This window comes from Lissotriton helveticus, chromosome 2_1 (assembly GCF_964261635.1).
Source record: "Lissotriton helveticus chromosome 2_1, aLisHel1.1, whole genome shotgun sequence".
NCBI lineage: Eukaryota > Metazoa > Chordata > Amphibia > Caudata > Salamandridae > Lissotriton > Lissotriton helveticus.
In genome coordinates this window covers 261239346-261264522 of record NC_136059.1, presented here as the reverse complement: position 1 = coordinate 261264522, position 25177 = coordinate 261239346, and the positions used below count along the sequence as shown (strand labels likewise).

Genomic DNA, 25177 nt, shown 5'->3' with positions numbered 1-25177 from the left:
CAGTGCGTGATATTCAGAATGGATTCTGAATGGGGTCGCATGACAGTGTGTGATACTGAACGGGATATCATGAGGGTCTGCGACATTCTGAGCACAGGGACACAGCACAGTCTGTGTGCATTCTGAATGAGTCTCCTCTCTGCTTTAGTTTCATCATTCCACACTTTCTACCAATGTGGCACCCATGGTTACTCTTTAAGGACCTTGAGCACAGGTGTCTGGAAGCCAACAGTGGCGGGCGCAGAGGCTCATTGCATAGTTGGGGCGGCGGGTCTGGTGCTGAGGTGAACCACTGGCTGCAAAAGAGGGGATCTCCCGATGCCATAGGAGGTGGCGGAGGAACAATTGGTCCTCTGAAGGGAAACACGTGCAAATGCGGCACATTCTGCTAAAACTGCTGCATTACTAGATGTTAGACGGGGACCTGGAGGGTCGGCCGAGCACAGTGATCGCACAGACAGGTAACTTCCCCCCCACAGATGGACACCACACAAAGATCAGGGTAACACCTTTTATAGGCACTTCTGGTAGTAAAGTGGTACGATACAAGGCGATCAGGACACGATGATCCTCTCAATTCTAGTCTCTAGTAAGGGAAGGGGGTAGCGGGACAGTCTTGGTACCCACGGGTACGGAGGTGTAACGGTGATAGCTCACAATCCTCGAGCTCGGTGTTCGGATGGGTCAGACCGCGGCAGCGCCGGCAGGTCCCGAAGAGGTCGTAGGTGGCAATGGGCCGCGGCAGCGCCAGCAGGTCCCAACGAGGATGAAGGTTACAACGGGCCGCGGCAGCGCCAGCAGGTCCCACGAGAATGCAGGTTGCAACGGGCCGCGGCAGCGCCAGCAGGTCCCACGAGGATGGAGGTTACTACGGGCCGCGGCAGCGCCAGCAGGTCCCAACGAGGACGAAGGTTGCAGAGGGCCGCGGCAGCGCCAGCAGGTCCCACGAGGATGAAGGTTGCAGAGGGCCGCGGCAGCGCCAGCAGGTCCCACGAGGATGAAGGTTGCAGAGGGCCGCGGCAGCGCCAGCAGGCAGGACAATAGTTCACAAGGCAGGGCTGTGGCAGCGCCAGCAGTCCGTCAAGGATGAGTTCTTCTCGGTGTCTCTCGACTCCAGGATACAACTGCCTTCCTGTCCTGGGGCGGCCTCAGTTATAGGTCTGGCGCCCTTTGATGTCCGGACCCTCGCTCTTGGAGGTCGGGGGGTCTGGGATGAGGGAGTCCAGACACCCAGCAGGGGGGTGGAGCCAGCGCCCGAGGAGGCTGGGGGTGCTCGGCACCTGGCGGGGGAGAGCCATCGACACTTCTTACCCCCATTGACCTGCCAAGTGGTCCGTTCACCTCCTGGGTGGAGGGTGGTGCCGGGATGTCGGGGCCTGGCCAGGCCCAGGGTTGGGGTCGGGCTGAGGCCGCGCGGCCGCGTGGTGCCGTGTCCAAGATGGCGGCTGGGCCGGGCAATGGTGCTGACGGTGGCCCGGGCCCTGTCCTGCGGGGAGGGAGCGAGCCCTTCATGTGGCCTGTCCAACATGCGTCCCCCCCAGCTGAAGGCGGGGAGAGTCACCCATCTTCTTGGGGACTTTCCTCGTCGAGGCGGAAAAAGCGGGACAGGCCATCCGCGTTGGCGTGGTCTTGGCCAGGACGATGCTCCACAGTGAAGTCCATCCCCTGCAGGGAGATGGACCATCGCAATAGTTTGGGGTTCTCCCCCCGCATCTGCATGAGCCATTGCAGGGGCCGATGATCTGTCTGTACCCGGAAATGGGTTCCGAAGAGGTACGGCCGGAGCTTCTTGAGGGCCCATACCACTGCGAAGGCCTCTCGCTCAATGGTGCTCCAGCGCTGTTCTCGGGGCAGTAGGCGTCTGCTGATGAAGGCCACGGGTTGGTCCACTCCTTCGGGGTTCAGTTGGGAGAGGACGGCCCCAATACCATGGTCGGAGGCATCGGTCTGCACAATGAACTCGCGGCTGTAGTCGGGGGCCTGGAGCACCGGAGCGGTGCACATGGCGGCCTTCAGCGTCTCGAAGGCCGCGTGACAGTCGGGAGTCCAGTTGACTCGTTTTGGGTTGTTCTTAGACGTGAGTTCCGTGAGGGGCCCCACAATGCTGCCATAGTCCCTCACAAACCGCCGGTAGTATCCGGTGAGCCCCAGGAAGGCTCGGACCTCTGTTTGTGTTTCGGGGGGTTGCCAGGACTGGATGGCAGCTACCTTGAGTTGGAGGGGGGCCACCAGACCGCTCCCCACTTGGTGTCCGAGGTAGGTCACGGACCCCTGGCCGATTTGGCACTTGCTGGCCTTTATGGTGAGGCCGGCCTGTTGGAGGGCCTGCAGGACCGCTCTGAAGTGGTGGAGGTGGTCGGCCCAGTGGCGGCTGTATACCGCGATGTCGTCCAGGTAGGCGGCGCTGAATTCTTCGAGGCCCACCAATACCTGGTTCACCAGTCTTTGAAAGGTGGCTGGAGCGTTCTTCATGCCGAAGGGCATCACTCTGAAATGGTAGTGTCCGTCCGGGGTGGAGAAAGCGGAACGTTCTTGGGCACTGGGGGTGAGGCCGATCTGCCAGTAGCCCGCTGTCAGGTCAAAGATGCTTAGGTAGCGGGCTGCCCCCATGCGGTCGACTAGTTCATCTGCTCGGGGGATAGGGTGAGCGTCGGTTCGGGTGACCGCGTTCAGCCCCCGATAGTCGATGCAGAATCGGAGCTCCGGCGTGGTGCCCGGTGCCGCGGCCTTGGGGACCAGGACGACCGGGCTGGCCCAGGGACTGTCCGAAGGCTCGATGACCCCGAGGGCGAGCATCTTGGAGACTTCTTCTTGGATGCATGTACGTACCCGATCCGGTACCCGGTACGCCCGGTGTCGGACAGGAGGACTGTCCCCCGTGTCCACGTCGTGCAGGCACCAGGAGGTGACTCCGGGTGCGAGGGAGAACAGGTTTGCGAACGGCAGCAGGAGGGCCCGGCAATCTTGACGCTGCTCTGGGGTCAGGGCCTCGGAGAGTCGGACCCCGTCCACCGAGCCATCTCTTTCCCGAGTCCTCAGTAGGTCAGGGAGGGGCTCGGAGTCTCCTTCTGTGCCACTGTCGGTCGCCATCAGCAGGCTGAGTTCTGAGCGCATGAAGTGGGGTTTGAGCCTGTTGGCGTGGAGGACCCGGAGGGGGTTCCGGGGGGACTCCAGGTCGATGAGATAGGTGACGGGACTCCTGCGCTCGATCACCTTGAAGGGCCCCGTCCATTTGTCTTGCAAGGCACACGGTTCGATGGGGGACATCACCCATACCTGCTGACCCGGTTCAAACTCGATGGAGGAGGCATGTTGGTCGTACCACTTCTTCATGTCCTCTTGACTGGCCTCCAGATTGGCTTTAGCGATCTCCCTGAATTTCCGGGTCTGATTGCGGAGGGTCAGGAGGTATTTGTAGACGTCCGGAGGGGTCTTTAGGGGGGCCATTTCCCATTCCTCCTTCACTAGGCTGAGAGGCCCGCGAACGGGGTGTCCGTACAGGAGTTCGAAGGGGCTGAAGCCGAGGGACTTCTGGGGGACTTCTCGGTAGGCGAAGAGGAGGCACGGTAGTAGCACGTCCCACTGGCGGCGTAGGGGTTCTTCCAGCCCCATGATCATCCCCTTGAGGGTGCGGTTGAACCGCTCGACTAGTCCGTTCCCCTGGGGGTGATAGGGGGTGGTGAAGCGGTAAGTGACTCCGCACTGCTGCCAGAGGGATTTCATATACTTTGAAATAAAGTTCGTACCCCTGTCGCTGACGACTTCCCGGGGGAAGCCCACTCGAGAGAAGATCCCCATCAAGGCTCGACCCACTACTGGGGCTGTTATCGTACGAAGGGGGACCGCCTCAGGATATCGGGTAGCGTGGTCCACCAGGACCAGGATGAAGCGATGCCCCTGTGCTGTTCGGGGGTCCAGGGGCCCCACAATGTCTATTCCCACCCTTTCGAACGGGGTGGTCACCACGGGGAATGGTTGTAGGGGTGCCTTGAGTTTGCGGCCGCTCTTCCCGCTGGCCTGGCAGGTCGGGCAGGACCGGCAATGGTTGGAGACGTCATTTCTCATTTTGGGCCAAAAAAAGTGAGTCACCAGGCGGTGGTAGGTCTTGTCTTGGCCCAGGTGCCCGGCCAGGGGGACATCATGGGCTAGGTTCAACAGGAAGTCTCTGAAGTGGAGGGGCACCACCAGCACTCGCCCGGCCCCCAGTTCTGCGATTTTCTGTTCGCTGTACAAGAGATCATTGTCCCAATAAACCCAGTGGGCCCCGGTGGTGTCTCCTTGGCTCTGGGTGAGCGCTTGCTGTCGCAATCCCTCGAGGGAGGGGCAGGTCTTTTGCGCCTGCCGGAATTGTTCCTGGGTGGGCCCCCCTTCTTGACGCCACTGAGCCAGGTCGGGAAGCTCGGGGGGCTGTGGGGACCCCTCTGGGGCGGGGTCCGGGTGGTCGGTCTGGAGGAAGTCGTCTTCTGGAGTGATCGAGGGCGGAGGTGCTGCCCATTCTGGTTCCTCTGGTCTAGGGATGGTGCGGGGGGCCATGCCCGGGTGGTTACGCACGCCCAGTCCGGGAGACCCAACATCCCCAGATGCTCTCTTCTTTCCACAGCGGCCCACGGGGAGCTCTCGAGATCGTTCCCCAGGAGGCAGTCTACGGGGGCATCGTCACGGACAGTTACTTTCAGCATGCCGGACACTCCTCCCCATTCGAAGGGGACGCAGGCCATCCGACACAGGCTCTCCGAGTTATCTGCCGATCGGACGGGGCAAAGTACGTTTGGTAGGATTTGTTCTGGGGTCACCAGGTGACAGCGGACGGCCGTCACACTGGCCCCGGTGTCACGCAGGGCCTCGGCCTTGCGCCCGTTGATGCTCACCCATTGGCTGTACTTCCGAGTGTTGGCGGGCAGGGGAGTCCGCGGGACCATGTCTCTTCCTCCTAGGCATGCCAGGGTCATGGCGGCGGGTTCCCACTCGAACTGCTCCGACTCATAGGTCTCCGTGTCTTCGGAGACTTGTTCTTCTCCCAGGGCGGCGGCCGCCATCTGGCGGGGCCCGGGGACCTGGTTCTTCGGGCAGGTCGGGTCACTGGCATAGTGGCCGACTCGCTGGCATCGATGACACGTCACGTTAGCTCGGAACCCCGGGCGCATCGGGGGGTTTCCCCGGCCTGCTGGGGCCGGGGTGGCGTTAGTGGGTGCGGCCGGGACGGCGTCTCTGCCCCGGCCCGGGCCTCCTCCTCCTCCTCGGGGACGATGATGACCTTGGTTGGTTCTGTTCTGCTCATTCGGCCCACTCCGGGCCACTCGGGTGCTCTCCCACCGGTCAGCCTCGGTGGCGAGCTGCCGGGGTTCAGTCAATTTACTGTCGAGGAGGTGCTGCCGGAGCTCGACGAAGCAGTTGTTGGAGAGGTGCTCCCACACAATGAGATTGAAGAGTTGTTCGTAAGTGGTTACGTTGTTACCCTTGATCCATCCCTCGAAGGCTCGGCTGAAATAGTTCACGTATTCCAACCACGTCGTACCTGGGATCCGGGTGCAGCTGCGGAACCTCTGGCGGTACATTTCGGGTGTAAGTCCATATCGACTGAGGAGGGCGGCCTTCATGTGGTCATAGGACGTCATTTGATGGTCCGGAAGCTGCAGCAGGGCATCACGACCCTCGTTGACGAATCTCCCCCATAGGCCGGCTCCCCAGTCACTTCGAGCGACCCGGTGGGCGGTCATGGCAATCTCATAGGCCTTGAACCACTGCTGTATGTCGTCGTTCCGGTGATATTCTCGGACCACATCCTTGGGGATGTGGACCTTCTGCTCGGTAGGACCCGGGGAGTGCGGTTGCTCGGGCACCCCTAGGTTTTTGTTCAGTTTGCGTATTTCTATCTCCGCTAGTTTGCACTCGTGCTCGTATGCCAGTCTTTTTTCTTCGAGGTCTGTCTGTCTCTGTTTTTCCTCTCGCTCTTCTCTGAGCCGTAAGTGTTCTAAGTTTATTTTTTGTTCCGCCAGTTTTAATTCTCCGTCTAATCTGAGTCGTGCCAAGTCTAACTCGTGTAATCTATTTTTTTCCCGCTCTTGGATCTCTTCACGGGACGGGCCTGTTCTCCGTTCCTCCGTCCGGGTGGTGTTGACTTCCGGGGCTGCGGGGTCCCGGGGGGTTGCGGTATTTGTCTCTGTCCAGGCCTCTAGGGCGTTTTTGAAGTCTTCTTTTGTGCTTAGCCCGGTGGTAGCAATGCCTAAGTCCATGCAAAATTGTTTGAGCTCTCGGTGGTTGTATTCCTCCAGCTTTTCCATCTGGAACTTCTCCGCCGATCCGCTCTCTTTGGTCGTCATTGTGGTTTTAGTCGTAGAGTGAGTTACTGTCTGTACGGTACGCGTTGGTTCGGATCGCGCCGCTAGCCACCAATGTTAGACGGGGACCTGGAGGGTCGGCCGAGCACAGTGATCGCACAGACAGGTAACTTCCCCCCCACAGATGGACACCACACAAAGATCAGGGTAACACCTTTTATAGGCACTTCTGGTAGTAGAGTGGTACGATACAAGGCGATCAGGACACGATGATCCTCTCAATTCTAGTCTCTAGTAAGGGAAGGGGGTAGCGGGACAGTCTTGGTACCCACGGGTACGGAGGTATAACGGTGATAGCTCACAATCCTCGAGCTCGGTGTTCGGATGGGTCAGACCGCGGCAGCGCCGGCAGGTCCCGAAGAGGTCGTAGGTGGCAACGGGCCGCGGCAGCGCCAGCAGGTCCCAACGAGGATGAAGGTTACAACGGGCCGCGGCAGCGCCAGCAGGTCCCACGAGAATGCAGGTTGCAACGGGCCGCGGCAGCGCCAGCAGGTCCCACGAGGATGGAGGTTACTACGGGCCGCGGCAGCGCCAGCAGGTCCCAACGAGGACGAAGGTTGCAGAGGGCCGCGGCAGCGCCAGCAGGTCCCACGAGGATGAAGGTTGCAGAGGGCCGCGGCAGCGCCAGCAGGTCCCACGAGGATGAAGGTTGCAGAGGGCCGCGGCAGCGCCAGCAGGCAGGACAATAGTTCACAAGGCAGGGCTGTGGCAGCGCCAGCAGTCCGTCAAGGATGAGTTCTTCTCGGTGTCTCTCGACTCCAGGATACAACTGCCTTCCTGTCCTGGGGCGGCCTCAGTTATAGGTCTGGCGCCCTTTGATGTCCGGACCCTCGCTCTTGGAGGTCGGGGGGTCTGGAATGAGGGAGTCCAGACACCCAGCAGGGGGGTGGAGCCAGCGCCCGAGGAGGCTGGGGGTGCTCGGCACCTGGCGGGGGAGAGCCATCGACACTTCTTACCCCCATTGACCTGCCAAGTGGTCCGTTCACCTCCTGGGTGGAGGGTGGTGCCGGGATGTCGGGGCCTGGCCAGGCCCAGGGTTGGGGTCGGGCTGAGGCCGCGCGGCCGCGTGGTGCCGTGTCCAAGATGGCGGCTGGGCCGGGCAATGGTGCTGACGGTGGCCCGGGCCCTGTCCTGCGGGGAGGGAGCGAGCCCTTCATGTGGCCTGTCCAACACTAGACATAAGGGACTATGTGTCAGAGAAACAACTCTATTTGTGTCTCATTGGATGGTTTCTGACCATTCTATTGTATTTCTGTCTCATTGGATGGTTTCTGACCTATTCTATATCTGTCTCATAGAATGGTTTCTGATCATTCTATTATATTTCTGTCTCATTGGATGGGTTCTGACTATTCTATTGTATTTCTGTCTCATTGGATGGTTTGTGACCTATTCTATTTCTGTCTCATGGATGGTTCCTGACCTATTCTATGTCTGTCTCATTGGATGGTTTGTGACTTATTCTATTTCTGTCTCAATGGAGGGTTTCTGACCATTCTATTCTATTTCTGTCTCACTGAACGGTTTCTGACCTATTCTATTTCTGACTCATAGAATGGTTTCTGATCATTCTATTCTATTTCTGTCTCATTGGATGGTTTCTGACCATTCTATTGTATTTCCGTCTCATTGGATGGTTTGTGACCTATTCTTTTTCTGTCTTATTGGATGGTTTGTGACTTATTCTATTTCTGTCTTAATGGATGGTTTCTGACGTATTCTATTTCTGTTTCAGTGGATGGTTTCTGACCATTCTATTCTATTGCTGTCTCATTAAATAGTTTCTTACCTATTCTATGTATGTCGCACTGAACGGTTTCTGACTTATTCTATTTCTGTCTCATTGGATTGTTCCAGACTTATTCTATTTCTGTCTCATTGGATGGTTCATGACCTATTCTATTTCTGTAACAATGGATGGTTCCAGACCTATTATATTTCTGTCTCATTGGATGGTTCCTGACCTATTCTATTTTTGTCTCAGTGGATGGTTTCTGACGATTCTCTTAATTCTATTCTATTTCTGTCTCATTGAATTGGATGGTTCCTTACCTATTCTATTTCTGTCTCATTGGATGGTTTCTGGCCTATTCAATTTCTGTATCAACGGATGGTTCCAGACCTATTCTATTTCTGTCTCAATGGATGGTTTCTGACCATTCTATTAATTCTATTCTATTTCTGTCTTATTGAATTGGATGGTTCCTTACCTATTCTATTTTTGTCTCATTGGATGGTTCCTGACCTATTCTATTTCTGTCTCATTGGATGGTTCCTGACCTATTCTATTTCTGTCTCATAGAATAGTTTCTGACCATTCAATTAGCAATTTCTGTATCGATCTGCGCACACGTGGTTTGCCATTATAAGAGGACATGGGATGGTACTAGTGGGGTTGAGCAAAACTGCACACATTGGAGTAATTATATTCTGAGTCACAACTGGTTCATGAATGTAACCAGTGCTCCTTCTTAACCATTAATTAGAAATATGTCAAGTATGTTATAATCATGAATTTTTAATTTAGGAACAGAATTGAAATGTATTTATATTTTATACAGTTTTAAGGATGGTCATTGTTGGGAGGTTTTATAACAAGAAAAAAGAATCTATAACTACATTGTGAATGAGGTCACGCGACACAGTGTGATATTCTGAATGGGGTAATGTGACGCAGTATTGTTTATGATTTTCTGAATGGGGTCACACATGCACGGTCTATGGTACTCTGAGTGGTGTCGCATGCTGCGGGATAAAAGGTTAAATGATGCAGCTTAGTCTGCAATATTTCAAATAGGATCACATGACAGGGTCCAATTTGTAATATTCTGAATATTGTCACATGGCACAGCACCGCCTTTGACATTTCGAAAGGGGCCACATAAGATGGCACAGAGTCTGTGAGATTTTTAATAGGGCCCCATGGCAGCACAGTCTGTAATCTTTGATATTCTGAAAGTGGTGAAATGGCACAGCAAAGAATGTGACATTCTCAATAGGGTCATCAGACACTCCAAAGCCTGATTTTCTGAATGTGGTGACAAGATAGCATCATTTGACATTCTGGATGGGTTCACATGTGGTATTCTTGAAGAGATTACATGATATCAAACAGTCTGATATTCGGATCGGAATCACATGACCCAGCCTACCATCATTTCGGGTTGGACTGTCAGTGTGCAAGGAGGTTGTTCTATACTGAACCTGCCTGCCCATTACTATGGGATATCAGAAGAGAAGCTTTTGCTATTAGTTGAACTTGTCTGTATATTTTGTTGCGTTGTCAGAATACAGGAGGTCACGGTGAATTAACCCCGTCTGTTGATCATGCATGTCCCCTACTTACATTCAACACCTTACACACCATGTGAATGTAGCACTTCAGTTCTGTCTTTTCTATCCCAACCAGTGTCTCACCTTCAGGAGGTCCAGTGCTGGTTCCTTGCATTTCTTCTCTAGATCTCTTATCAGGGCATTGAGAGAGTTGATTTGATTGGACATTTTGGAGATATTTGCATTTTCTGCCATTGTAATGCTCTTCTCCATCTCCTCCAGTCTCCCGGTCAGTGTCTGCTCTTTATGTCTCAGCAGCTGGCGCAGCTGTTCAATCTCAGATGCAATGTCCTCCTTCTCAGCTCTCACCTTGTTCTGTCAGCATCAAATGAAAGATGGTTAGATACTGGGAGGCTTTCAGTGAGCACCACCATCTTTACGCTGCAGGCCTAAGTGTGTGTGGGGGAGGGCCAGGGTGTTCTGTCAGAAACTGACAAAAGGAGGTGCCATATTTAGAGGTGCATAAGGTGCTAAGCTAAGCAAGAAAAACATGTTTTTCAACTGCATACTTTTTCTACCTTCCTTTCTCTGTCTTTGTTCTCCACTCCCACCAGTACACAACTGCAAAATGGATGCTGAACAGTACAGGACCAGCGGACTCTGGTTGTTGGGGGGGCGGGATGATACCGGTGACTGGGAGACTCTAGTGACCTGAGTTTTAGACTGAGATATGAACATAGAAGGGGCAGATGCTACTCTGTTGGTATGTACAGTATTGGTCAGACAATTCAAACTGTAAAAGACCTTGAGAATAAAGATGCAAAGGCTGAAGCCAAACTAACACCATGTGCGCCCTCTAACCCTACATAAGTATGCAATTCCCTGTCTAGTCACCCCTGCCCCCCAAGCCTTGTGTTAATTCGATATAAATAGTCAGATTGCTCTGTTTGCTGTGCAACAACTGGCATCACATACTTCCTGCCATGTATAAGCTTCCTAAATGTGCTTGACAAGGGACCAGTCGTCAGGGGAGACAGAAATACGATTAGAAATACAAACTTCGCAGGTGACTCGTGCTCAGGTGCGCTAAAGGCAGTTGTCCTGCCTGACTGCATACCGCCCACTCCCTACTGCCCTGTGCACCTCCCACCAACACAAGCCCCCAGTGGGCTGTGCACTATCCATACCCCCCCCCCCCCCAATGAGCTGTGCATCCCAACAACACAGGCAATCCTCCCACTCAGCTGTGTAATGCCCAAGCACACACATCCCAGACTGAGCTGTGCACTGCCCACCCACACAGACCCCACAGCCGTCCAAAGAGCTGTGCATTGTCCCCCACACAGACCCCCACTCCGCTATACACTGAACATGGCCCTTCACTCCACTGTGCACTGCCCACCTACACAGACCTCTCTGAACTATGCCCTGCTCACCCTTCTTCCCCCTCAGATGTGCACTGCCCACTCACACTCACCCCCCAGAGCTGTGTATTGCAAACAACCACCTCAGTTTGCTCTACACTACCCATCCAACCCCCACCACTGAACTGTGCACTATCTACTCGCACAGACCTCCATGGAGCTGTACACTGTCCACCCACACAACCCTTCACTGAGCTGGGCACTGCCCACCCACACAACCCTCCACTGATCTGCAAACTACCCGCCCATGAAGCCCCCCACTGAGCTGCATAGTACCCACCTACAAAGCCCTTGATTGAAATATGAACTCACACCTACACAGCCTCCACTGTGCCCTGTGCTGTGCACTGCCCTCCTGTCTTCCCAACTGAGCTGTATACTGCTCACCCACAAAGCCCCACACACAATCCACACAGTGAGCTGTCTGTACACTGCCCACCTAACCAGAACCTTACAGAGTTGTGCACTACCCACCCACGCTGCCCTCCACTGAGCTGTGCATTGAAAAAATGCGCGTGTTGCCTGACCAGTGAGATGTCTGAGAGGCATCCGAGGTTCTGACCGTGCGGCGGCAGCCATAATTTAATTATTACAAGCAGGGGCCTGGTTAGCCTTGCCCTGTCTTCTGCTGGACTGCCGCCCGCTCGCACCTGCCTGCCACTTAAGCTGCAGGCCAGGCCTCAGGCCCCCCGCCCTAGCACTGAAAGCAGCTCCTGTCCTGAACGTCGTGGGATTCCTTGTTTGTCCGGTTGTTGCCGCGGGCTGTTCCCTGCATCTGTGGATTCTCTCCTTCAGCTGTAGCTCCTCGCCGGACCCGCTCCGCGGGTCCCGCTTCGTGGTGTGGTGAGAGGCGCAGCGCGGTTGGAGGGGCTTTGTTCCTGGACTTTGGCGTGGACACAGGCAAGCTCAGGGCTGCGAGCGGACCCGCAGGGACTCAAACTTCCAGGAGTCCCTGCGTGAGGTCAACCCACAACACCTGGGTCGCTCTCCCTGACTGCCCCGCCCCCCGCCCTAGCACTGAAAGCAGCTCCTGTCCTGAACGTCGTGGGATTCCTTGTTTGTCCGGTTGTTACCGCGGGCTGTTCCCTGCATCTGTGGATTCTCTCCTTCAGCTGTAGCTCCTCGCCGGACCCGCTCTGCGGGTCCCGCTTCGTGGTGTGGTGAGAGGCGCAGCGCGGTTGGAGGGGCTTTGTTCCTGGACTTTGGCGTGGACACAGGCAAGCTCAGGGCTGCGAGCGGACCCGCAGGGACTCAAACTTCCAGGAGTCCCTGCGTGAGGTCAACCCACAACACCTGGGTCGCTCTCCCTGACTGCCCCGCCCCTCGCCCCACCTTTTCCCCTTTATTACTGCACTGTGACACCGCTGCGCGGGAGCGCGCGGGAGGGCGCCGGGAGAAGCCCGGGACAAGGGCGGGACCGTCTTAGGCCGTCCTAGGCCGGAGTAGGCTGGGCTGGGCCTACTCTCTTGGCTGTGTTTTCTGGTATTTGGCCCAAGTAAGGGAGTAAGGGATACAGTGCCCCATAGTCTTGTTGAACCCTAGATGCCATGCCGTCCCCGGCTAGGGATAGCACCCCCATGAAACAGTGTGGAGTTAAAAATAAGACCTTAAAGAATTACTTTCCTCGGGCTGTGGGGGAAGGGGACAAGGAGAGTACTTTAAACCGGCTTAGGACTGAGCGGAGACGCTCTATCGACAACCTGAAAAATAAACCTCTTGGAGAATATCTAACCACGCCTACTGTAGAGTTGACCCCAATAGATGATGTTCCAATTCTGTTGAGGGATTGTATAGAAACCCCCTTAGCGTCACCCATGAGTTCTATCCCAGCGAGCAGCCTAAGCCCAAGCAAGGTGACTATTGATTTCATTTCTCAACCTCCCCCAGCCCCGAAATCTAGGAAAGCTAAACCTAAGCCAGCTGCAGCACATGGAGTGTTTGGGCCTCCCCCAAACAAACGTAGGAGAAAAGCGAAGGGTCTACAGGGAATAAACAAAGTCAAAATACCTCACTCCGAGTTTGGGAAGCCATCTAAACCCCCCACACCGACTATGATAACAGTGGAGGAGCCACATCCTAATCCTGCTGCACAGGACGGTTTGGCCCCTGGTCGGACGAAAGATATAGTAAATAACATTGCCATTGCCCCCATCACTGTCGCCCCGCTAGGCAACTTGGAATTTTTGCTGAGGTCCCTACTTTTACCAATTAGTGAAAGCATTAAAAAGGTGGAAATTAGATTAACCATCCTTGAGGCTACACTAAGTTGTATGAAAATTCCGGTCAACTCTCAAGGAAGGCCCCCTGAGCTCATCGCCACCCCAACAGCCCCTAAACATCCTCCAAAAAGCGCAACGAGTTCAGCCCCGACACAGGTTGCGATTGTGGCTGCCCCAGCACAATCTCAGAGGAATAACCCCGCTCGAATGAAGACTTCTAACCCCATTGGACCTACCCCCCCTGTAAACTCTGTCCCTCCACCACAGCCCACAGATAGTGTCGCACCGACACCACTATTGAAGCTTCCCCCCAGGCCACGGAGACCTAATTTACCACCAGAGGCAAACAACTTCACTGTAGTCATGGCGGGCGTTCCCCCGCTAGAGGTGGGTGAAGCAGAGGATTTTTGTGCCCTAAAAAGTAGGGTAATTAAGTGGTTAAACTTGAACAGACCCTTACCAGTAGATTTAAATAACGAAATCATAATGGTTAGAAGGGTTCCATGGGTGGGGAGAACTCGTAAATCCATCATAGGGGATTGCATATTGGTAAGCCTCAGGGACGTTGGAACTGTTACTCACAAATGCCAGGGAAAGAATAGATCGCAGGTGTCAACCATCCAAACCCTTCATGTGTCTTTCTTCTTCCCCCCTATCCCTGTCCCTGCCCCTGCACATACGCTTCGTACCTATGATAACTGGGAAAGGGTCGGTTGGAGAGGCGATCGTCACAAATTTAATCCTAGGCCAGTATCCAGCCGCCCAGAGCCACCCCTTCATACATTCAACCGGTTTTACTGTCTGGATGGCTTAGAGGGGGTAGATTGACAAATGGTTAACGGTCCTCGGGAAGAAGGGGGTAAAGGGGTTCTGAAAGAAGAGTTGGAGGCGCACAGTTCGGTGGCAATGCAAATGCCATCAAGTTGCGGCATGACGCCTGTGCTGGATGAACCCAGGGCAGCAGATATCGGTTGTATAGGAGAGGGACATGGGCCGGATATAGAAAAGACAAGGTGTGAGTTACAAAGGGGGCGCCAGGGGGGAGTGGAGCAGGGGGGCGAGGCATTGAGAATTATTTCATGGAATATAGCTGGTCTGGCTGGAAAATTTGATAACAAAGAGTGGCTCGACTGTATCAGGAAATTCCATGTAATCTGTCTGCAGGAGACTTGGGCATTGGAGAATAACTTCCACTTGCAAGGGTATAAGTGTTTTTTTGTACCCGTCCAAAAATCAAGACCAGGGAGAGCCATGGGAGGATTATCTATTTATATAGACTTGGGTCTTCCGGGCAGTTGCTCCTGCCCAGACTGGAACTCCCACAGGATCCAGGCAGTTAGGTTCTCAGGGAAGGGGCTTAGATTTGTAGTTTTTAATATCTACAACAATGAGTCAGCGGGAACCCACACCCCTCTTGTCGCTGAATTGGATCACAGGTTGGGTCAGGAAACAACGGGCCAAAAAAAGGGGCAGACACATGCAATGATGGTTATGGGAGACTACAATTGCCATCTGTGCCCGGCACTGGTTCAAAAAAAACCAGACTGGTCCCAGTGCCCCATGGAGAAGGGGCCTCACTTTTCCCATACGCCGACAGGGCTAGCTTTTAGTACGCTCCGGCTCAAGTATGACCTTGAGCATACTATTAACATGATGGGGACGCAGGAGGAGGGCACACTTCCACCTACATTTAAGGGTAGAGGGTGCTCATCCTTTATAGACTATAGCCTGGTCTCAAGATCTCTGATAAACAAGATAACTAGTGCAGGGATTGAATGGAGTGCCTTCAGTGACCATAACCCTCTCGTCTTGGAGCTGTTGTACAGGGTGGGCCCAAGAAATAGAGCCCAACACACATGTATTGAGAGGGCAACAGATCAAGGCAGGAGACTAAAGTGGTCCAAAATTGACGGGGAAAAGTTTCACAAGGACCTGGTTGACGCCGGCAACTTGGCCATCAATGATTGTTTAGACACAGAGGTTCATGGTCTGAGGCTGCTGGAGGCATTCGATCAGATCGCCAAGTTGATCGACGGTCTATTAAAGACTTGTGTGCCCTTAAAGAACCACGGGAATCCTCGATGGTTCGATAAAGACTGCTCCAAAGCTCTGAGGGAGCTGAAAAGCTGCCTTAAATCTAAACCAAGGGTCCACCATAAAGTGAAGGCGTGCAGAGAAAATTATAAAAAAGAGATTAAGAGGAGGAAACTAGTCTTACAGGCAGAAGCGTGGGCAGATTTAAGAGAAGTTGGGGAAAGAAAGGACCTAGCGGGTTTCTGGAGGATTATTAATAACCCAACTTTCCAGGAAAAAGACACTCTGGAGATAGGGGTTAATATCCTCCCAGAACAGTGGGTTACCCACTATAGGAGCTTGTATAACCACGAGCCTGGTACCACTGTAGAGTTATCGGCTATCCCAACTCAGGTTCCACTGGTTGAATTCACCATTAAGGAGATCACCGCAGGGATTGAGGGTTTGACTAAAAATAAAGCCCCGGGGCCTGACGGAATCCCCCCAGATCTGTTTCTGAGTAACACTGAATTGTGGGCCCCTTTAATGACAAGGGTCATTAATACTGCTATTACCTGCGGCCTGCCTCCGTCCTGGTCAAAAGCGGTAATTGTGCCGATTTTTAAGAAGGGCAATAGGAATGACCCCAAGTGTTATCGCCCGATTTCCCTGATTGATGTGTCAGCAAAACTTTTGGGAAGGGCAATTCTTAACAGACTGTCCGAGTGGACCGAAGAAAATAACACCTTCTCGGACACTCAATATGGATTTAGGACAGGGAGGTCCACTAGTGACCAATGCCTGAACCTTTACATGCTGACTGCCAAATATACCATGGCTAGTGATGAACCCATTTACATGGGTTTCATGGATTTGGCAGCAGGATTCGATCACGTCAATAGGGAGAAATTGTGGGGCATGATGTTTAGCATGGGGATCGAGAGTGGCCTAATTGCCATTTTGAGGGAATTGCACAGTGACACTACGGCTAAGGTCTGTTACAACAGGGAGGGGGGATTGACTAATTCATTCCCCTGTATGAGCGGTGTTCGGCAAGGCTGCATCCTTGCCCCTTTTCTGTTTTCCCTGTATATTAATAATTTGGAGCAGTTTTTGTTGGGTTTAAAGGTTGATTGTCCAAGGGTCGGGTCGCGTCATATTCCTGTTCTGCTTTACGCAGATGACGCGGTGCTGATTGCACGTACACCCAGGAGCCTACAAATCCTGATCGATGGATTTGTTAAGTTCATGGGCGCCCTGGACCTTTTTGTTAATTTGGGTAAATCCTATGTGCTCCGGGCGGGGAAAAAATCTACTTCCAAATTTACTTACACAATAGGGAGTCACATTGTAGAAGAGGTCAAAACGTTTCCCTATCTTGGTGTAATATTTGATGGTGCTTTACAGTTTGATTCCTTGGTGGAGGAGCGTTGTGGTAAAATGATTGCATCTAACGGGGCAATAGCTAGCTATGGCAGGAGGCTAGGAAGATGGTCCCCGGAACAGGTGATGAACTTGTACAGCTCTGTATCATGCTCCAAAGTTATTTATGGGGCTGAAGTATGGGGCTTCGTTAATACCACAAGAATCCAACGGGAAGAAAACAAATATCTGAAATCAATCCTGAGGGTACCCCAAAGTACCGCTGGATTGATTGCCCACAGGGAGTTAGGGAGGCCTTATATAGAAGACCTGGTAAAATTGAGGCCCATAGTAGCCTGGTTAAAAATCTGGGTCAATCCTGATGCGTCACTCAGTAGAGAAATTTTATCGGATTGTTTGGAGAGGGACAAATGTATGCGCATCCCCTGGCTCCGCTATGTGAAGAACACTTTAGAGGAACTAGGTTTTGGGAACCTCTTTACTAACCCTGCATCAATTGTAGCCCGGAATAAGTTGCAAGTTGGGAAAATTTTTCTAGAGCGGAAAAACCTATGCAGAGCTGAGGCGGAAGGGTGTAAAAAGACAGTGAGGGACCATAACCTAGTGAAGAGCGCGGAGGGTATGGAACCATACTTGTACCTCATGTATAACGCACAGGACAGGTTTTTGTTGTGCCGTTTCAGGCTGAACCTACTCCCATTTATGTTGGCATCACCAGTAGGATTTGCTACATCAATAGAACAGAAGGGGCCCTGCGGCTGCGACAACAGGTCTCCGCAGGACTCCCTTCACTTTGTTTTACTTTGTCCCTTTTATACAATGCCCAGACGCAGATTCCTTGTAACCCTCTTAAAAAAAAACAAATTGGCCCACGCCAGGGAGGCACTAGTATTTTTACAGAAAGCTTCGGACCCCTTAACATTATGTAGTATTATGAATTTCATTAAGGTAGCGGTCCGTTTAAGACATACCAGGGGAGAAGAATGAAATGTCTTACATTTTATGTCTTTTAAATGTTATACACTGCTTTTACTGTTTGCATTTTAGGCTTTGTTTACACTCTGTACAAAGGATCTTGGATATGTTTAATGACTTTTTACTATGTATGTATGTGTGTGCTTTTATGGCGATTTTTAATCACCGAATAAAGATTCTTTGAATTGAATTGAATTGCATAAAAAACCTACATCTTCAAAGAGCAGTACACTACCCACCCACACAAACCCTCACTGGGATGTGCATTGCTCACCCACCTAGAAGCCAAACAGCACCTGTTGCATTATGTTGAGCACTGCCTACACGAAGCGTCTCACTCAGCTCTGTACTTTCCACCCACGCCAGCTCCCCACTGAGCTGTGCTCTGTTCACCCATACAGCCGCATTGAGCTGTGCACTGCTCAACCCCTCAGCTCCTCAGTCAATCTGCCCACTAAAGTGAACAATGCCCACCCACACAGGCCAGGACTGAGGTGTGCTCTGCCAACCCACAACCTCACTACGCCGCACATTTCCCACCCACATGGCTCCTCAAACGAGCAGCACCCACCCACACATCTTCCCATTGAGCTGTACATTGCCCACCCTAGCCTCCCCCACAGAGAGTTCATTGGTACTGATTGATAATATCTGTGATAGTGTAAAGGAAAGACATAAAATGAATGATGGTATTAACATTGATGAATGGAACGTCAAGTCTTGGAGGAAAAGCCCATTTTGGGTGGGAGGAAGATATTTGAAATTGTTCAGGCAGTCCTCCTGCATTTGCAATGCAATTTCAGGTTTTATGGAAAGGAAAGTTCCATCTTTGCTCCATTATTGAGGAAGCTCAAGAACTGCTACAAAAAATTGCCCAAGCATGTGGAAAATAGTGGAAGGAGTGGTATCTGAGCAGAGCCCGAACTTCTGAACTTTGGGACTAAATATAGCAATAGGAATCTGAAATATATTAAAGATTGCTTTTTTGCACTTTAGGAACTTTATGCACTATGTCCACTTTAACTGTGCGCACTTTTATTATTGCATTAGTGTTCTCCTCTGTGGGGATTATGTATAGGGTAAAGCTGCTATTATTTTCTCTTGTTATAAGTATTATTCTCTGTGGTTACAAGTATCCAGTATCAGCCAACTAGACCACACTTTGCACTTTATGCACAGTGCTCTCTTTCACTATTGCACTTTATGTTTTTCCCCCTAAGAGGTAGGAATGGTATTTTCCATGTTGGAATAGGAAAAGTTTGTAGTAACCTTTTCTTGTATATGTATTGGTTAGATGATTTGTACTTTCACTTTTTAGCCAGGAATGAGCTGTCTTACTATACTGCAGGTTTTGGCTAATAAAACGAGTTCCAGCTGGTTCAGGTGGACACTTAAAGCACAAGCACTTTTAGGGCTCGTGGTGTTAACCGCGCGAAGCGCGGTCTCGCCAGAGACCCTATTGTCAGCGAGTCTGCTTTCCAGTAGAGGGGACAGGAGCTGGCCGCGCGCTCGGAATTGAGCGGGCCACGCGCACGTGAACGCACTCGCTGTGCCCAGCTCCTGTCTCCTCTCCTGGAAAGCTGTACCACACAGCCACACCTCCCCCTGCACGCATGCGCACACACACGAGCGCACCTACACACAAGCACATGCACCAACGCATACAGACACCCCCGCCGTCGCACACATACCCACACACACACACCAGCGCATCATACACACACGCGCACCCCCCTCCCTCCAAGCCCCACTTACCGCCACTACAGACTAATGCATCCTCCGCGGGGCTCTCCCTCGGGCATGGGAGCCCCGCGTCAGCACTGCTTTTCTGGCCAGCCACTTCCGAAGACGGAAGTCCCGCCCCATGGCAAAGTTTCGTTTTTGCCCACGGTTTCGTTTTGACAAAATCACTAACAGAGCCGCAAACGCCACATAAATAGCAAACAGCAAAAGGTGACTCTCCGCCCGCTTGTCTGGTGTCTCGAGCTGCGCCGCAATCATCAGTAATGTCCCTGTTCATTGCCTCTTGAGGCGGATGGTCAGGCCCATTTAGAGACTAAGAAAGGAGATGGTGTGTCAGCGGGAAGTTCTATGCGGTCGTTAGTGTGAGAGAGAGAAAAATTCGCCCGTGGGAAATGGAAGATGCGCTTTGTGTCTGGGGCCCTTCTCACCTGCCTGTTGCAGTCCGGCCTCTTGGCCCCTTTGATCTGCCCAGGAGATCTGTCACTGCTCTGGGCACAACCCTGGGCTCATTGAAGTAATTACACCTCATGCCCCCACCGGCGCAGGCCTCCGGTGTTGTGTTGGCTTTTAGCATATCACGGCCTTGTCCACCGGTTGCAAGGACCCTGCCCGCTCACACCGCTGCGTGCACAGGGGCGGCCATTATGTTACTGGTTCCACAGTTACATTGTCCGGCCACATGAAGGTACTATGGGCCCGATGTAGGTAGGAATCATTTACCGATTTTTAATTACCGAATTTTACCGATTCGGTAATTAAGAATCGGTAAATATGAAGGGTGGACATGTAGGTCCATCCAGATGTTTTTTTTACCGAATCGGTAAAATTCTGTATTTACCGATTCGGTAAATACCGACCGGTAATGCTCCATTCATTCCTATGGGCTTTGAAGCCCATAGGAATGAATGGGGCATTACCGGTCGGTATTTACCGAATCGGTAAATACCGATTTTGACAAGGGTGCAGGGGGTGTCACTTTGACACCCTCTAGCACCCCCAAAAAAGGTTCGGGGGCCATGTGGCAGGCATACCTGCCCTAAGGGCAGGTCTGCCTGTCATATGGCACAGGTGTGCATGCACACATGTGCATGCACACCTGAATCGGTATTTTAACATCAAATTGAATTTGATGCTAAAATACCGAATCGGTAAGGCTTGTGGGACTCAGAAGAGTCCCACCTACATACCAAATGTACCTAATCGGTAGAAATACCGATTCGGTATTTTACAGAATCGGTAAATTTACCGATCGGTAAATTTACCGATTCTGTAAAATATGTGTCCCTACATACCAAAGCTCAAATACCGGTCGGTAACGGCCGAAAATACCGATTTTCGGCCGTTACCGACCGACCTACATCGGGCCCTATGACCCTTCCCAGCGCAAAACACCGACCATTTGTTCACGTTTTAAGATTTTGCAGCGGGCCTGACATACTTAAATATAACTTAACATCAAACTCTCTCTAATCATACTAAAATTGCCTTTCTACTCATTAATACAGCCCTAAAAAGCTTGTTAGTGCTTTCTTTAATTTAGCATAGAAGGTATATTCTGATAAAGGAAAAATACCGATTGGGGGTGAATTTGTTAAACTTTTGTACAACCAGGACGCTAAAATATTGGTCATGGTTGATAGTGTGTTGGTAGTGGAATTTTGTATGTGCCATTAGGATCGATTGAGGAGCTTTACCAAACTTCAGATGGTTTTTAATCTTTAAGTAATAGTAGCAGCTGAGATCCGCTCTTGCGCCTCTTAGCCATTAGGTTGGGTGGGGAGTTTTGTTTTCAGCAGAACCCTTAGTTATTGGAAAGTCGGAGGAACTTCGGGGTTTTTCTAGTGATGAAATTATGTAATTTAGGGGCATTGTAAAAGAAGGTTATTTCACGTACAGCAAATGTAGGGGCACATGCTTGTCTTTGTTACATCTTCATGTACTTGTCATCTGGGACACGTTGAGGAGTTGTTTGTATTGCAAGGTTTCCATGCATAATAAGCGAAATTCATAGAAAAGCACAAAAATACTAGTTACTGCTTAGATTTAATTGCAAAAAAGTGTCACTCGATAGTGAATGCCACTTATATGCACACTGAAACCACTAAAATGTCACACATAAGCAAGCAGTCTAAAAACTTGGAAGCTATGCTGGTCAGGGTGATATAAGAATTAAACACACTTACTGCAGTATTTGATTGGTGTATTGTCTATCCAGCCACGTGCTGCTTCCTACAGAGGAATAAGTGTCACCAGTACCTTCTCCAATACTTATTTAATTTGCTTTTATCGCGTCATGCTCGTGAGCATCAGTAAACTGGGCACTAGGTTAGTGCCCTTCCGTTTCTGGTGTTTGGCAGCAGATTTAAGATATTCTTTCAGTTTCTCGTTGCTCAAATGGGAGCAATTCTTGATATTTATGTTTCCCTCATCTTCATTGCTTTGTTTTGCTCGCGAGAAAGTGTCACTCATACTCATTGAAATGTCACTCATAATTACACTGAAATTACGAAAATGTCACACATAGTAATTTGAAACCTTGGCAGCTATGTGTTTATATAGAACCAGAAAGGCAGCTGCCGCCCCAAAACACTAACAACACAGCTCCAAACAACAGAGTCCCCATTTTGTTTTCTTATTGCAGATTTATTTAGCGCGAATTCGACCCGAAGGTATTGGAGTGTTTTGCATGCGCACCAGTTATGTTATACAAAGACACATTCATTGTTCGTATGATCAGGGAGTTAAGTGATTGGCCCAGAATCACAGGATGCTAGGAACGTAGCTCCCCAGCTCCAAAGACGGCAGCTCTGGCCATTATGCCACACCCTCTCCTCATTACCCTATCCAACAATTTGTGCTGATCACTACAGGTTCTTCCTCCTCCCATTCACCAAAACAACTTGACATACTGCGCCCCAATCTCACCCAGGGACAGTGCAACAGACAAAAAACAGGCACCACCACTCCAGCAATTGCACACCTCAACTACCCCAGCGACCTCTGCCACTGCGACTTGAGCACTCGCTGCAGACACTTCAAAGCAAATAATACTTGGGGGAGGGTGTGCGTAGCAGAGATGTTAATTCACCAAAATGTGAGGGGTAGAGGAAGTGACAGCACACGCCATTTGACCTTTACTTTCACTCAAAATATCAATTGAGGTGAGGGCTTGGGCTTGAGAAAAAACCTATTTTTGTAAATAGAGCGCATTAGTAATAGCCAGGCCCAATGAAAAGATACGATTGTGTGTCTGCTGCAATTTTCGCATAATCATAGACTTGCTGCATTTGCCACATAATCGACCATCTGCTGAATAATCTGCAATTTTAACAAAATAAAAGAACTTTCTAGCGTAAATTGTTCAAAAATTACTAAAAGTGCAGTGCTATTTCCAAACACATACACTACCTGCACACACACTTACTATGTGCACGCTGCACAATGCTTCACTCTTCACCCTCACACCTCCTCACCCTCAAACCCCCTCACCCTCAAACCCCCTCACCCTCACCTCACACCCCCTCACACCCTCTCAAACTTACACACCCTCAGTCACCCTTACACCCTCACACACCTTCACCTTCACACCCTCACCCCCCTCACCCTCACACACCCCCTCACACACCCCCTCGCCCTCACACCCCCTCACCCTCACACCCCCCACACCCTCACACCCCCTCACCCCCTCAAACCCCCTCACCCCCTCACCCCCACACCCTCACACCCTCACACCCCCTCACACACCCTCTCTCACCCTCACACACCCTCACTCACCCTCACACACCCTCACGGCATAGCATAACAAAACATAACATAATAACATACAGCATAGCATAACAAAACACAGCACAGCATAATAAAAAAGCACAGGATAGCAAAAGATAGCATAGCATAATTATTCCCAACTCTCCTTATTATTGAGCAACATATGACAGTTTGCAAATCATCTTTATACACCAATTCAGAGTTTTCGGAAAATGTATGCAACGCATTGTCATACACAATGCCAATAACTCAAACTTAAATGCTGCGAGCCCTATTGCATTGTAAATGCTTGTTGATAATGAGAGCACTTGATGCAGCAGATACTCCGGGGGTTACTAGTTACCTGATATTCAGCACGGTGGGTGGGGGGGAGCGAAGGGGGGTAAATAGATGTGCGACCAGGTGCAGAGACAACACACCGTTGTTTTCTGGGTGGGCTGAGGAGGCAAAGTATGGGCTACCTTCTTCCTCAGGTAGCTTGGGGAGGGAAGGGCTGGTGGGGCTAGGGGGTGAAGCATTACAAACAAAATGGGCGGCGGAACAGCAGGCAAGTAATGGACAAGGAACAGGACTGTAACAGAACCAAGTTCAGGGGTCAAGGGGTATGCTGTGGTTTTTATGTCTGTAAGGGGTTACAGCACACTTCAACAATGCAGACGGTACAAATCGAAGGATAGCGGAGGAAAGAGCATAACGTGTAGTTGTGGGTTGTGTTAAGGTGGCATGTTTTATTCTGAAGAATGTCACAAGCATTAAAAGTAATATCATGCAATGTAAATGTCTTTTTAAATGTACAGAAAAGAGGAGCGACGTTAAAATAGTTGGGCTCATTTTCTCCGCAGGTGATCTTTCTACAAGAGACACACCTTAAGTCCAACTCCCCTAACTTAGAAACTCCCAAAGAAGTATGCTCATGCGTACTTTGCTTCGGAACATACTGCGGTAAAGGGGTTGGGTATCTTACTCTCTTCTGCGCTAGACTGGGAGCTGGGAAAGGTGATCCAGGATGAAGGAGCAAGATGGATCTGGATCGAGGTTTCAATCAACGGGGTAGGTCTTGTGTTGGTGAACTATTATGGGCCAATTTTTGACGATATTAAGGCCCTAAAACAGATATACGATTTGTTGATAGATGCTCATGGCTTCATAGTTATGGGAGGTGATTTTAATTTCATACAAAATCTAGGCCCAGATACATCCAATAAGGGTAAACAGCAATTAAAACTAAAGACAACTTAGGGCCAGATGTAGGTCGGTCGGTAACGGCCGAAAATCGGTATTTTCGGCCGTTACCGACCGGTAATTCAGAAATGGTATGTAGGGCCCTGAATTTTACAGAATCGGTAAATTTACCAATCGGTAAATTTACCGATTCTGTAAAATACCGAATCGGTATTTTACCATCAAATCCAATTTGATGGTAAAATACCGATTCCGGTGTGCATGCACATGTGTGCATGCACACATCTGCCATATGACAGGCAGACCTGCCCTTGGGGCATGTATGCCTGCCACATGGCACCCAAGCCTATTTTTGGGGTGCCAGAGGGTGTCAAAGTGACACCCCCTGCACCCTTACTATGATCGGTAATTACCGATTCTGTAATCACAGAATCGGTATTGCCCATTGATTCCTATGGGCTTCACAGCCCATAGGAATCAATAGGAAATACAGATTCGGTATTTCCAGATTCGGTAAATACCGAATCTTAAAGATTCGGTATTTACACATCTGGAAATACCTACATCTCCCCCCTTCATATTTACCACTTCTTAAATACCGAATCTGTAAAATTCGGTATTTAAGAAGTGGTAAATATGAATTACCTACATCGGGCCCTCGATTATTAAGAATCATGAAATAAGATTTCGCCCAATTAGATCCATGGTCGCTCGACCAACCAGGCCTCACTCAGTTTACATACTACTCAGCTAGATTTACAACAGTTGTGCAATTGGATTTCTTCTTGACAAATAAACAAATTGTAAGAGGGGAATCCGTTATTTTTTCTAATTCATTCTTTAGTCTCCTTGGTAATATATT

At 50.9% G+C, this 25177-nt stretch overlaps 1 protein-coding gene across 1 annotated transcript in view; it reads right to left on the bottom strand.

Moving 5' to 3' along the window:
• The window catches only part of LOC144817891 (E3 ubiquitin-protein ligase TRIM39-like), a 128025-nt gene that overhangs the window by 28635 nt on the left and 74213 nt on the right, over window positions 1–25177 (bottom strand). Inside the window, exon 3 of the mRNA XM_078674788.1 lies at window positions 9756–9986. Within this exon, the coding sequence (XP_078530914.1) occupies window positions 9756–9986 (231 nt within the window). The remainder of the gene's footprint in view (window positions 1–9755; window positions 9987–25177) is intronic.